This window comes from Megascapheus bottae, chromosome 15 (genome assembly GCF_031878675.1).
Source record: "Megascapheus bottae isolate mThoBot1 chromosome 15, mThoBot2.hap1, whole genome shotgun sequence".
Lineage (NCBI taxonomy): Eukaryota > Metazoa > Chordata > Mammalia > Rodentia > Geomyidae > Megascapheus > Megascapheus bottae.
Window position 1 is genome coordinate 38073035 of NC_143523.1, and position 15318 is coordinate 38088352.

Sequence of the window (15318 nt, forward strand, 5' to 3'; positions counted from 1 at the left end):
ATGTTTATCAATTGCATTTGTATAGCACTTGGAAGACTCTCCTCTAGGTTTTCCAGTGACTGTTCCATTGTCTGTTTATATTGGGTGGGGGATGTTATTTCTTGATTTGACATTTTTCTTGAGTTTCTTGTTCTGCCCATTTGAAAATGGGAGCAAGATTAATACTAAACACGATTATAGTTTTTCAGCTATAACCAACCTAGACCTCTGTAGCTGGCAGACACTAGATGTTCACAATTTTTGGTTGGTGTTATTACTCTTTCTTTTTGTGCACTTACAGACCAGTCTAATACAGCCACTGATAAGCGATTTATGCCCAAAACTGCAAGCCTCTCAATCCAATCTCTATTGTATTTAAGTCCCTCTGAGCATAGAGTATAATTGAACACCTAGATATAAAGTATTGCTCAACAGCCACCAAGTGTAGACCCATGCATTATAAGGGTTGAAAGACGAACAGAGGACCAGAGATAGAAAACTAGAATGAAAGAGATCAGGGGAGGTACAAGACCAATGGAATAGAACTGAGGACCCAGATATTAAACCACAGACCTATGGCCACCTAATCTTTGACAAAAAATAGAATGGAAGAAAGACAGCCTCTTCAACAAGTGGTGCTGGCAGAACTGGTTAAGCACATGCAGAAAACTAAAGTTTGATCCTTCTTTAACACCCCACACTAGAATTAACTCCAAATGGATCAAAGACCTCAAGGCAAAAGCTGACACACTGAAAACTTTACAAGAAGGAATAGGAGATACACTAGGCCTCCTTGGCACAGGTCGAAACTTTCTTAATAAGGACCAAGAATCACAACAAATCAGAGAAAGGCTGGATAAGTGGGACTGCATTAAACTGCAGAGCTTTTGTATGGCAAAGGACATAGCTAGTAAACTAATTAGGAAGCCTACAGAGTGGGAGAAGATCTTCACCAACCATACAATGGACAAAGGCCTCATATCTAAAATATATCAACAGCTCAAAAAATTGAATCACTCCAAAACTCATCTCCAAAGTAACAACCATCCCATTAAAAGATGGGCCAAAGACTTAAAGATAATCTTGTCTGAAGAAGAAACAAAAATGGCCTATAGATACATGAAGAAATGCTCAACATCTCTGGTCATAAAAGAAATGCAAATCAAAACAACTCTAAGATTCCACCTCACTCCAGTTAGAATGGCCAGGATCAAGAAAACGAATAACAACAGATGCTGGAGGGGATGTGTCCAGTAGGGATCACTACTACACTGTTGGTGGGAGTGCAAACTCGTTCAACCACTATGGAAAGCAGTATGGCAGTGCCTCAAAAGGCTAAACATAGAGCTTCCCTATGACCCAGCAATTCCACTACTTGGCATTTACCCAACCATCCAGAAACTAGAGCATACTAAATCCACTAGCACAACAATGTTCATTGCAGCATTATTCACCATTACAAAGATATCAAACCAACCTTGATGTCCCTCAGTTGATGAGTGGATCAACAAGCTGTGGTATTTGTACACAATGGAATTCTATGCTGCTGTCAGAAAAAAATGACATCGCCCCATTTGTTAGGAAATGGAAAGACTTAGAAAAAATCATATTAAGTGAATTAAGCCAGACTCTAAGGAAGATAGGCTCAATGGTTTCCCTCATTTGTCATAATCAGTAGAAACCTTGGGCTCTACTAGCAGAGATGTGCAATAGAGCAAAAGCTTGATACATAAGGCCATATAGTATGAAGCTAATTGAAAGGACCTCCAGGATATTGAAACAAAAGCCATATAACGAATGATTGTTTTCCTTAATGTACTGTGTTATCTCTCATCTCTTTTGCTGTCCCTTGGGTATCTCATATTGTTACAGTTATCTGATATATTTGTTTTCTGATATATTGGATTTATTTGTATTTGGTTATTTGAAATTGGATAGGGAGGGGGGAAAACCAAGGGGGGGGGTATGAGTGTGGGGGGGGGGAGGGGAATGGGGACCAAGACATGTGAAAGGGTATCAATGTATGTGAATTAATGCACCTTCTATCTGGCAAATATCATGTAACCCTTTTATTAATTACAATAAAAATATTTAAAAAAAAGAATTTTACTCACCAAACAGATTTTTTTTTCTCTACAGTTACTTGCTATTAAAAATAAAAATGTTTGGCAGGGCATTTGGCCTAGTGGTAGAGTGCTTGCCTCTCATGCACGAAGGCCTGGGTTTGATTCCCCAGTACCACATACATAGAAAAAAGCCGGAAGTGGTGCTAATGCTCAAGTGGCAGAGCTCTAGCCTTGAGAAAGTCCAAGAACAGTGCTCAGGCCCTGAGCTCCAGCCCAGGGTTGGCAAAAAAAAAAAAAAAAGTTTGTTGTGGAAAGGAGGACACACTATTGAATCCCACATGTAGTAATAGAGGAAAAGCACAGTTATTCGGCAATAAGTCAGTGTTATACATACAAAATTCTATGAAGGGATCATGTAATCAGAAGGCAATCTTAGCTGAACAAACTACAAATTAGTGGTCGTCATATGCTCCTAAACCTACTTCTTTCTACCATTTAATGCCATTTAATGAGTCTTTTTGCCATTCAGGGCATACAATGTACATCCTAGAGAAAAAGTGTGTAATCCAGAAGTGGCTGGGTCAAATAATCAATGCATAGTCTCATAGCTTATTTTCTCTCTGTCTCCATTCCCACTCAACAGGAAATGGAAAGTTTACTGATGGTTTTTTAATAGGGTTGACACTGAGCAGAACAGTTCCTCGGGGTCCTCACCCAGTTCCGCAGCTGGTGATAGTCACCTCTCCAAACAACCAGTCTAGCCTTGGTTTTTCCTCAGTTTCTGTTCTCCACCTCCTGCCGCCTTTATGTTATGTCTACACACCCACTAGACAAAGGACGTTCTATTTATTTGAATTCATCTTCAGAGAGTGTACATGTGGATTGCAAATAAAATTTTTTGCCTTCCACTAGTGAAAACAAATGTAATATAGTAAAATAAAAGAAACAATATAAGTTAATACTTTTATTATTGGCAATATATATTTTTATCTGTTTCTTTTCTGGCAGGATAGATGCCACAGAAGATAGTTTGGAGTGTTTGGTGTTGTTTGTTTAAAACTGTCAGGAGATAGAGCACAGACCTGTTGGTTTGGGGTCTTAGAGGCGAAGTTATGTTCTCTTATATTTACCTCTTGCATGCCTGACTAGGAGTTTTTACAATTTATAATTAAGCATGTTACATTTTAACACATCTGTTTATGTGTACAGTACTTCTTGTTCAGTTACCTCTTCTACCATTCTTCCTCTCCCTCTTACCTGCCTGTCCACCCACCAGCCTTATCAACTTTCCCATTTCCTTCTTTACGCATGTACTTGGAGTAGTATGTCTGCAGTGACCCATCGCTCCCTTTTCCATTCAACATTCCTCTTCTCAGTAACCTCACCTAGTCAAAACTCATTGATACTCAATTTATTGAACTGTTAACTGTTCAAAAGGTTTTATGCCATGAGTTGCACTCAGGCCAACGTGATTATGTAGATAAGCATATATCCATGTGTGTGTGTGTGTGTGTGTGTGTGTGTGTGTGTGTGTGTATCTGAAAGCTGAATTTTTGATTTATGATACAGGTCTGAGAGAAAACATGGGCCTGGCTTAATTCAATCAATAGTATTTTTTCCAGATCTATCCACCCATTTCCATGCCTTCTTTCTGATGGCTGAATAAAATTCCATTTTCTGTGTATATGTGTGTGTGTGTGTGTGTGTGTTTACCATATCTTTATTCATTTTTCATTTGTCCATTGGAGGGCATAGCATCTGAGCTGTTTCCAAGCCTGGCTACTGTAAATAGTGCTACAAAGAATATGGGTATATGAATGCCTTTATTGTAGCCTGTCTGGCATTATTTTGGATAAATCAAAATTAAACTAGGAGTGATATTGATGGATCATAGGGCAGGTCTATTTTTAGTTTTTTTGAGAAATTTCTATACGGATTGCACTTTTTCTGAGTTCTCGCCAGCATTTTCTTTCTTTCTTTCTTTCCTTCTCTTATCTATGTTTTTTTTTTTTTGATCGGTCATAGAGCTTGAATTCTGGGCCTGGGTATTATCACTTAGCTCTTTAGCTCAAGGCTAGTGCTCTACCACTTGAGCCACAATGCTACTTGCAGTTTTTTAGTAGTTAATTACTAATAAGAGTCCCATGGATTTTCATGCCCAGGCTGACTTTGAACCATGATCTTCATATCTCAGATTCTTGAGTAGTCAGGATTGCAGGCATGAGCCCCTGATGCCCAGATTACCAGCATTTCTTGTTGTTTGTATTCTTATTGTATGTATTCTTGTTGTTTGAATTCTCACTCCAGTCTGACTGGAGTGAGATGTAATCTCAGTACTGTTTTGATTTACATTTCCTGTATAGCCATGGATGTGGAGAATTTTTTCATGTGATAGTTGGCTATTTGAATTTCTTCTCTAAAATCTATTTAGGTCCTTTGTTCATTTATTGACTTGATTATTGATTCTTTCAGATTATAGTTTCAAAGCTCCTTTTGTATATTCTAGTTATTAAATACTTGTCAGATATTCTTCTGTCAGAGAAATTCTCCCATTGTTTCAGCTGTCATTTTTGCTTAGTGACAATATCCTTCACTGTACAGAACCTCTTAATTAAAGGACCTCTGTATTTAAAACTATAAAAAACTTGAAGAAAGAAATAAAAAAGGGCATTAGAAGATGGAAAAACCTCCATGTTCTTGCACTGGTAGAATCAATATCACGGAATTGTCAATAGTGTTGAAAGCAATCTACCAATTTAATGTGATATCCATCAAAATCACAATGTTGTTTCCTCACAAAGTTTTAAAAAAGACAATCTTAAAATTCATATGGAAACACAAAAGGCCTCAAATAACCAACGGAATACCGAAGGAGAGAAATGGTGGTGGTTTTAAAACACTACATTCTAATTTATATTATAAAGTCACAATCACGGAAACAGCTTGGAAACAGTATTAGATTAAACAACAACAGAAAGAAACAAAAAACATTAAGACCAATAGAAAGACTAAGGCCTAGAAATAAACCCATACACCTAGATCCAACTACCTTTGGACAAAGATTGCAGAAAGGATAGCCTCTTCAACAAATGATGCTGGAGAACGAGACCTCCACATTCACAAGAATAAAACTTTACCCCTGTTTTTTACCCTGCACCAACACCAACTCAAAGTGGACCAAAGACACTAACATAAAATCTGAAACCTTGAAACTACAGGAAGAATAAGAGAAACACTAAAATGTGCTGGCACAGGCAAAATTTTCTGAATAGAATTCTAGAGTCTCAGCAATAGTTGACCAACATGATTTCATTAGGACACATCTGAGAAACATCTTTCATGAATTCTAAGTCTTTAGCTGTGAAAAGGAAAAGATACCTTGATGCTTTACATAGAAATCGAATTTCTCTTGAAAAAAATCTGATGATCTAAAACCCCATATGTTAATAAGCAGCTACAACGAACTGTTAGTGATAGAAGCACTTTCTGTATATCCTCTTCCCTAACGTCATTTAAAAAAAAATCTTCCTCTGACTTTAAAGTTAACACTAGATAGATTTTATGGGACTCTTTGCATCTTAAAATAGAAGCATATACTCTTCCCATAATCACATAACATTATGATTATTTTCAGTTGTTGGCAGGTGCATCTGATGGTACTGTATTCTATTACACAGAATATAATTATCAATTTATTATGAAGAAATAAAACACGACTTGTTTATCATCTGTCTTCAAAAAATGTTAAACAAAACGTTTTGTCACATCTAGTATGTCTTGGGTTATTTTACTTCCAAAACATTGATTGAAATAACACTTGGATTTTCCTGGGTTTTTATTTCAGCAATACATATGTCCTTAGAGGAAAGCATAAAATGGCTTGGGGAACTTATGGCTGAACTTGGACCACACCCTTCATCCGAAAATAAGGAATGGAATACTTTTGATGTGAAACAAGCAAATGCTATTATTGATTATTTCAAAAACAGGTATGGGTTTTTTCTCAGTAGCACTGAGTTTTCCTTTCATGTCTTCTAGAAAATGCATATTAAATCAGAATAATTTAGTTTTTAGCAAAGATGGATTTATGAAAATTTATGTAATCATTACTCCAATGTAAAGGTCATATTCATATCTACCATTGAATACATGCCAGGGCATTTTGGCTAATGCATTCTTAGTGCTTCCTTAACCTAATGGGCACTGAAATGTCGCCTTAAATCTTATACAACCAGATCTACCTATCTTCTACCTGTTTCTACATTTCTAGAATGTAGATCTACAGATCTACCCCTCCCGATATTTCTATGCACAAGATCAACATAAATACAACCAGGAACATGTGTATCTTATTTTTCTCACCAAAATCATCAGTTGGAAACATGCTGATAGAAATGAAAAAAGGTTATAGTTATATTCATTGGCTGTATTTTTACTACTGAACACTGTTACTTATTTAAAAATCTGAACCTTGAAAAGCTAATCACTGTCTTATATGAGCAGAAATGGTATACAAAAATTCATTGTTATATACTTAAAAATTCTATTTTAAAAACATACTTTTGAATTATTGAGATAACATATAGGATTGTTTTGTGATGGTAGCTATTGAGCCAGTGTTGCTTTCTTTTTTATTTTGATCTTATTATTAAGTAGTTATACAAAGAGGTTTTTTAGTCCATGAGTTAGGCATAAGTACAATCAATGCATCTTGATCAATGCTACCCTTTCCTTTCTTCTTCCTCCTTTGACCCCAGGCTTTTCCTGCCCTCAACTTGTATAGTTCTAACTTTATATAATGTACATTCAGTGCAATGATGACATTTACTAAGAGATTTATGATGAATATTTTAATCAATACTCATTAGTTAATATGAATGGTCATTCTCAGATTAATTAAGCATTAGCAGTTATGACTATTAATTTAGAAATAAATACTGATTTCCAAAAGTTAATAAAATAAAAATGTCTTATTTTTGATTATCACAATTTAAACTAAAATTGTAATAAACTCTCATACATTCTGTTTTCTTTCATCTGTAATTAATGAAACCTTATTAATAAAATTATTTTCTGATCAATCTGATGTAATTAGATTTGGTCTTTCCAATGACCAAGCATCATATCTTGAAGAGCAGCATTTATTTTCACTACAATGCTTCTTTTAAGTACTTTGCATTAGATTATGAAGAGATTTATATATTTTCTCAAGTTTTACTGCTTAGCTTAAAATATTTGGTACTACTGACCATTAAATCTATTACAAGTCCTTCTCTCTACTTAGAAAATGATGATGCAGAGAAGGAAAGATTTTTTATTACATCAATTCTTCATTGGTGAACTAAGGAATCTGTCTTTCTATATAATCTGTCACTAAGTCCACATTAGAGTCACGCATCTTTCTCAGCAGGACATTTTTTACAGTTTGCTAAAATAGGTAAAAATCTTTACCTCATTGAAAGTTTCTGCACAGTATTTTCTTTCTTCTTTTAATATATGCTCCAGTTTTTTTCCCCAATGTTACAAATTAACATTCTGAACTAAAGAGTGTCAAATAATATCTTAGACAGGCTCTTGATTTGTTTGGCAAGGATCCCATTTGCAATCTGGAAAGCTTTCTAAATATTAGTGTGGGGAATATGATAAAGCTTTTATGCTAGGTTCTGGTATGAATTAATAATGATGTGTAATACATATATATATTGGCATTTGACATAATGTGATTTCTTAATTTAAAAACATAGCTCCTAATGAATGACTCACTAAAAGTCACATCCGTTTTTATATCAGTTAGAGAAAGGCAGGATCCTTGAAGGCGTGGGGATGAAAATGGAGAACTGGGGAAGGACCTTGAGCCTTCAAGTGTTTCTGCCCTTTGACATTTAAGAATCACTGGACAAGAGAGTTCTGCGTCCTATTCATCTGTATCACCACCCTTCTTTCTTTCATCCCTTTATTTGAATGCACAAGCTTGCTCTTGCAGAACACATTTTTACAGCTGAGTTTTCTAAGTCCAGGAGGCTTAGGACTCTAGCAGGGACCCAGTAATGAACCAAAGAAGCAAAATCCGCATGCGTGCCATAATGATTGCATCCCAGCTGAAGGCTAGCCTTGCCTTCCTCCGTTCTCCTCGCTCTAGGCAAAGGTTCATCAATGCATTTCTTAACAATTTCTTTCAGAGCATGGTTAAGTGAGGAGAGTCAATCTTAGTCACATTTAAAGCCCAGCAAGGGTGACCTCGCACACCAATAAGCTGTACTCCTGCCTGATTCCCCATCAAAAGTAATATTTAGGGAATTAGCCTAAACAGTCATTTCAGCATCATTGTCTTCACTTTGTGAGTTTTAAGAAAGTATGCACATACCTAACACAAAAAGACAGTTTCTCTTCCTGTCTGTCTCCTCACCTTGAGACCCAGAACTCAGCTTCCTTGAGTAACTAGAACTAAAAGCATGAATCACTAGCTCCAGGGATATACAGAAGTTTTTATAAATATGAATGTATCTTAGTTATCAAAACTGTATGTTTCCCTTTAATCTGATATTACCTTTTCCCAACCACTAAACAGCTGTATTCAACTTAGAGAAAGTGTTTTCTTGAATATGATGCCACAACACATGAAACCTAAACTTGACAATAAAATTACATGGGATGCTTTTAATATTCTAAATTCTATGTTCTATGACTAATGTCACAACTTTCTTCTTGTGTTACTGTAAGTATCCCTCTAGCCTATTTGTGCAACATATACACTTGTAATACTCTGCAATGCATTCACTTCCAAAGACAATGTTAGAGCTAGATACTATTGTGGCTTTGTAATAGAAACATCGAGTAAGTATGGGTGTGTGCACTTTCACTGTGTACTAGTCTGTGGCCTAGGAATCGGCATGCGCCCACTGTGAGGAAATCAACCCAGCCCCTCAACATATTCTTCTTGAAAAAAGGTTTTATCATCCATTTTTTTTGTTGTGTCTCCTTCAGTTTACAACCAATATTACTTATTGGACAAACTATTCTAGAAACATGAGTCAGTCAGAAGGCCACAGAGAGATTAAATGATCTCCCACAGATAAAACGTCACTTTGTTTTCATGTAAGACTACCCCATAACTTCCTAGAAAATCGGGAGGGTGAAGTGGGACTAGGGGGGAATGTAAGGCCTTGGGAAATTGCTACCTAAGGCCCTTTCCCTGCTACACCAGCCCAGTCGTGCCTGGCTCCATCCGCCATCATTGACCACCATCTCCAAGTCCTCCATGTTCTTTTTTTATTATTATATACTATCACTTTAGCACAAGAGAACCTAACTCCTACATACAAGGGAACTAAGATTGAAAGATGATGATGTTGCAATTCAAATTATTATAAATTAAGTTCTTTGTGTGACTCAGCTGGGAGAAAGGGAAATAGTCTTGTTTACTTAAAGGATGACAAGCTATTTTCACTAAGCAGTCTTTAATATTTTTTCTTCTTTTAGGGTGCTGAGATTTGAACTCAGGACCTCACACTTGCTAAGAAGATGATCTAGGCTGGATCATTGCCCTTTTGTGCCTTAGTTATTTTTTAGATGAGGGCTAGCAATTACAGACGTGCACCGCTAAGCCCAATTTATTGAAGCAGGCATTGCAAAAACATTTTGCCCACATTGGCCTTAAACCCTGATCCTCTCAATATCTGCCTCCCGAACTACTTGTGTTACAGCCATGAGCTACCGTGTCTGGCCCTAGTCTATAATTTTTCTACTGAAAAATGGTTATTGCCAGTGTAATATCATGACAGTGCAATTTCATGATGTCTGAATTACGTTTACATCAACGAAGTATCAACTTCATTAATATGAAGGTTATCTTTCTATCCATCAAGTCAAAATGATAAGAAAAAAGCTGCGGGTTACACGAATGCTAATAATGCAAGTGGACACGGTGAAAGAAAATCAGGACTGAGTCCACACACACCCATCACCTTTAGTGGATTGTGTTAGTAGTGAAATCAACTGCTAATATAACTCAGAGGGACCCAGCTGCCTGAGGATTTCTTCATTGATTTCAAATGAATTGAAACTTTGATCCATTACAGCATTCAGGAGAAGCCATTATTATACATGCTCTGTAGCTACATTTTGCAAATGTTAATTTCTCAGTTCTATTAAAATCAATTCTCTTAAATAGCAAAAGGCACCAGAGTGAAAGAGAAACCACTAAGACAATTTTTTTTCTTCTTGGGTGTTTTGCTATATTATGAGTCTATTAATTTTCCCAACCAGCAGGAAGAGAATTAGAAAAATTCAAATATTATCACAAACAGGATATTAGCAGTCAGACTTTCAGTGAAATTTTCACTCTCAGCGATTTATTGCTGAGCTTTTAAATTTACTAGAAATAGTTATTTTCAGGAATTCCTATCCTTTAGCTGTTAGTAGTTTGTATTCACTGGAACCTGATTTTCATGTAGGTAGAAAGGAAAGGATCCATCTTAAATTTATTCCAATCTGTGTGTGATGGAATATTCTTCCGGACAATCAGACATCTTCTAAATGGGTTCCAGTTCATGTTGCATCATTTTGAAGGTGTTATTGGAGATTAACTTAATCCTAAAACTGTTTGGCAATGTAAAGAGAAGTAATTGATGCAGAAGTAGATTATAGAACTCAATGCCATTCATACCAGAAGAAATTGACTCCAGTTTGGAGAAAAAACCTAGCAAATAATGTAAATTTTTATGCCATAGGGATGATATATTATTGGCTTTCAGCTAGAAATTTTTAAGGTGTCATCTTCTTGCTGCTTTATCTCAAAACTATCTGAGCATCACAAATGGGTTTACCACATTACTCCAGGTCCTGGTTTATATGGTCAGTGTCTCCTGAGTAATGCTTTCATTTCCTAGCAATTCTGAAGAAATTGTTGGGGGAATAAAAGAGGTGGCTAATTATATATTCCTGTTTTAAATGTCTATTGCTTGGCCAGTATGAGCTTTAATAAATGCCTTTATGTCTTTTCCTTTTTTCTTAAAGTAAGTGCATGATGGTTAGCATGTTTGTTTTGTATTTCAGCTTATTCCAGCACTACAAGCTCTATGAGTTTTTGTTTTTCTCTCCAAGAGAAGAAATCGTGATTGGAACTGAGGTAAGTAATTTATCTAGATGAAACCAATTAAACTGAATCACTTAATGTACTGCTATCAGCATCTGGGTATTTTAACTGCTCAAAGCAACTTTTTGTAGAGATCATTCACATGTTAATATAACCAACTAGTCGTTTGCAAAAGAATGATTATATAAAGTGAGCTTTGGATTAACAAAATAAGCTGTCTTTTGGCATTAGTAGCATTATTAATCATAGATACTTTAAGAATTTATGTATTATTGACAAAGCCCATTAGAATGGGGTTTGTATGTCTTCATAGAAATAAAATCAGAGAAATGAGATAAATTAATTCAGTTAAATATCTCTTCATTTCCCATTTATTTTCAGCCTACTCATTTTTTAAGAGCTAATCAAATCCCACTTCTTCCCAGAAGCAAATCTACCTTAATTGCAACCATATCTCAAACAAAGGGGTGGGACATACCCTGTAATCACAGCCTGTGATTTTATTTCAGTTGGGTGCTTCTTGCTGAAATGTGGCTACTGGGATGCCAGTAAAGATGTTATACAACATACACTGTTACATAATTTTCTAATTGTTTCCAATGGCCTGATTGAGTCAGTGCAACAATAATTGTCCTGTAGACAAGGATCAGCTATTGTCCTTGTTTGGTGTGTGACAGTGTCACACATCAAAGCAGAAACTGCATACCCCTCATATTAAATAACATACTAATTGACACTTCCCAGAGCAGAAGTGCTGCAATAAACGGGATACCTCTAGAGATACTTTTACATACTTCCAGAGTAATTATGTACTTGGGGATGAATTCTGAGTAGGACAATACCTTAAGGAGACTTTTTAAAGGCCCCATGGGTTCTGAGTCACTGTAAGAAGCACCTACAAGTATCAAGACAGGCTCATCACCATCAGAAATGATGGAGTAGGAGGGCACTCATTTTGCCTTCAGATCTTTCTTGGCATTAAGCAGGAATGACTATTAGTATGGAATGTGACAGCTATTCTAGCCTCCTGAACATGCTGTTTTCTGGAACATAAAAGTTGCTTACTTCAAGAAAAAGCAAACCTCAGTCTTCTTACCCCACCTCCCATACCCACATACTTGCAAAGATTCAAGCATCTTATTCTTGAGCTCCAGGAAAGCACTTATTGGCTTTGCTTAATTTTTTTTGTAACCTCGTCAAGACATAGCTAAATTAGGTATCATTTGAGAATGTCTTATTGCAAAATTTTGATTTTAGAATTACATTACACATGGTAACAGTACAGAAATAATTATTAGTTTGTCATCTAAGTCTGCCTTGTGTGTTTGCCAAAACACTGGGGAAAACAGTGGTTTCAACAAAAACCTAAGTATTGGAGTCATGGAGAAAAAAAATTCTAGACTATTTGTTAATGAAACAAGCATAGCTTTCTTTTATATTATAAGGATATTGGGTGACATTTATACTAATGGAAAGATAAATGATTCCGCTAATTTCTATTGCCTCTGTGTCTTCCCCAATTTGACCAGGGTTATAAAAAAATGGAAGGAAAAGATACTGGGTCTTCAAGAATTAAATATCTTATAGAATGTTAATGGATTACAAACCACAATTATTATATTACAGGATTTTTATAGTATTTCAGATGTATCTGAAATTTTTCTGACATAAAATCTGTTTTGTAAATTAACAATCTATCATGGAGAAAGCTGAATATAACCCTCTAATGTGAGATCAGGCTGATCTCAGTGCCTGGGTTCAAATAAGGGCCACATGGAAACCATATGAACATTTCTAACTTGATTTTCAAACAAGTATTCAATTTATGTAATATCAATGAGATTTAGGATCTTTCTTAATTGTAAAGGGATTGTTGAAACAAAATAATAAGAAAACCCTTCTAGAGTAGCATCAAAACAGAGTAATGACATAGAAGGTCAGAACTTGTCGACCCTTAATGAACTAGCAGAACTAGCAGAATGGTGTTTAATGTCTGATGAATAATAAAAAAAAAAACATCAACAGAAAACAAGCCACATTTGTCTCCTAATAAAATTATACAAAACTGTCTATTGCGCTGCTCAACATTTGAACACATTCCTGTGTTATTAACACAGGAATGTAATTAACAAATCAAGCTCTGGGAATCATAATAGAAGATGTGAAATCTTCCACAAATAATTTGTAAAGAAATTTAAAAAGATATAAAAGATGAACTTAGGGGCCGGGAGTTTGGCCTAGTGATTAAAGTGCTTGCCTAGCATGCATGAAGACCCGGGTTCGATTCCTCAGTACCACATACATAGAAAAAAGCCGGAAGTGGTGCTGAGGCTCAAGTGGTAGAGCTCTAGCCTTGAGAAAGTCCAAGGACAGTGCCCAGGCCCTGAGCTCAAGCCCAGGACTGGCAAAAAAAAATAAATAAAATAAAATAAAAGATGAACTTATAGATTAAAATCTATTGAATCCAGTTGCCACAAAGGTATTATTTTTGGAACACAGGCTGTAGTTTGGATATGGACTGGGTATATATATATCCCAAAGTTTCATGATGTTCAGAGTTGTGATGTAGAAACTTACAGGGTACTTTAAAAACTTTAGGGCCTTTAGAATGGTTTGTAAAAAAATAATCCATCTCTGGCCTCATATTTCAAAATATGACTTAATTCTTTCACACATACTCCAGCCATTAGAACACAACCCAGAATCTTCTCTGAAGTCCTCATCATAACCAAGCACCTTGCCCTCAAATATGAAAAAACACATGCTAAATACAGGCCTTTATAAAAAAAATAGCCTGCTTTAGGAATTCTTCATTGTGATGCAAAGCAGACAAATATATTATATTTCAAATAGACAAATAAAGCACTCTACAAACACAGAAGTTATATGAGACAGCCAGGGACATAAGAATGATGCCTGCAGGTTTGACAGTGAGTATATATCAGTTCTAGGAACTTGTGAATATATTATCTTACATGGAAAAATAACCTTTGAGGGTTTTATTGGTAAGGAATTTAAGACAGGGAAATAATTCTGGATTATTATATCTGGATAATCATCAAACCGGATAGTCACCAATTTTCTTATCCAGGATATAGTCAGAGAGGAAGATCTTAAGATATAGTTGACATTGAAGATGAAGGGAAAAGGCTATAATCAAATATCGTAAGACATCTAGTATTGTCATACTTTTTCAGTATTTGATGATTATTGAAGATTTTTCTTAAACATCATATTTGGAATTGAACTAATGCTCATGTAGGTTTTGTATTCCATGGCATATATAATTCAACAAATCAGTTAGAATAGATGGCTAACGCTTCAGTGAAAACAAGTTAGATATCTACCTTGTACCAAGTTTTATTAAGATCCATTTTCTCTAATAGTAGACTTATTTCATAGTGGAAAACTCTAGTTTGGTCCAACACTTAAAATAAAAACACTTTACAATTTTTTTTAATCTTCAGTATTTAAGATTATTTAAGATTATTCATAATGTGGCTCAAGCACATTATGAATCCAAGAAGTAAGCATAACATTTGGAAGTGTTATTCGTATCAGCCGTAGCAACTTAATAAATGTGCCTATGAGACTTGGAAGCTAAGAATTGGAGATTGGATAGAGACATGGAGAAACTGAGAAAAAGGATAAGAAGATAGTTAATCCCAGAAGTTGGGTACTACCTTACAAGGAACCATATTTTATGAATTCAGCCCTTATATAGACTAGATTTCAGTTTCAAATTTCCTGGGTTTCTGGTATAGTTACATTAACTGTAATCTTAACATAAAGTAAAACATTAAAGTAAAACAAAACTGTGCTGAACACCAGATTATATCAGCATCTTTGTCATAACCAGTTCCTGTCACACAATGAAAAAAATCACCATGCATGCTGCTGACATAGTGATGGTTACAACATCCTTATCTAGATTTTTAAGAAGACAAAGACTGAACAGATTAAAAAAGGAAAAAAACAAACTCTCAATACATAAAATTAGTTTCCAAATATATTTCTGCCATATTCAAATTTTTACTACATGTGAGATTTAGCTGAAATCATTTGTGGTATAAAAGTTTGATGTTATATGGTAACATCTCAAATTTTCCTTAGGAAAATTAAATTCACATAATCAATTATGCATCTATATATCGCATTTTTTAAATACTTAGTTTAATC

At 35.4% G+C, this 15318-nt stretch overlaps 1 protein-coding gene across 1 annotated transcript in view; it reads left to right on the plus strand.

The window, feature by feature from the left end:
- Positions 1 to 15318, plus strand: part of Cabcoco1 (ciliary associated calcium binding coiled-coil 1) — a 93660-nt gene that overhangs the window by 18118 nt on the left and 60224 nt on the right. Inside the window, exons 4-5 of the mRNA XM_090346956.1 lie at positions 5890 to 6034; positions 11100 to 11172. Coding sequence (XP_090203082.1) covers positions 5890 to 6034; positions 11100 to 11172 — 218 coding nt within the window. The remainder of the gene's footprint in view (positions 1 to 5889; positions 6035 to 11099; positions 11173 to 15318) is intronic.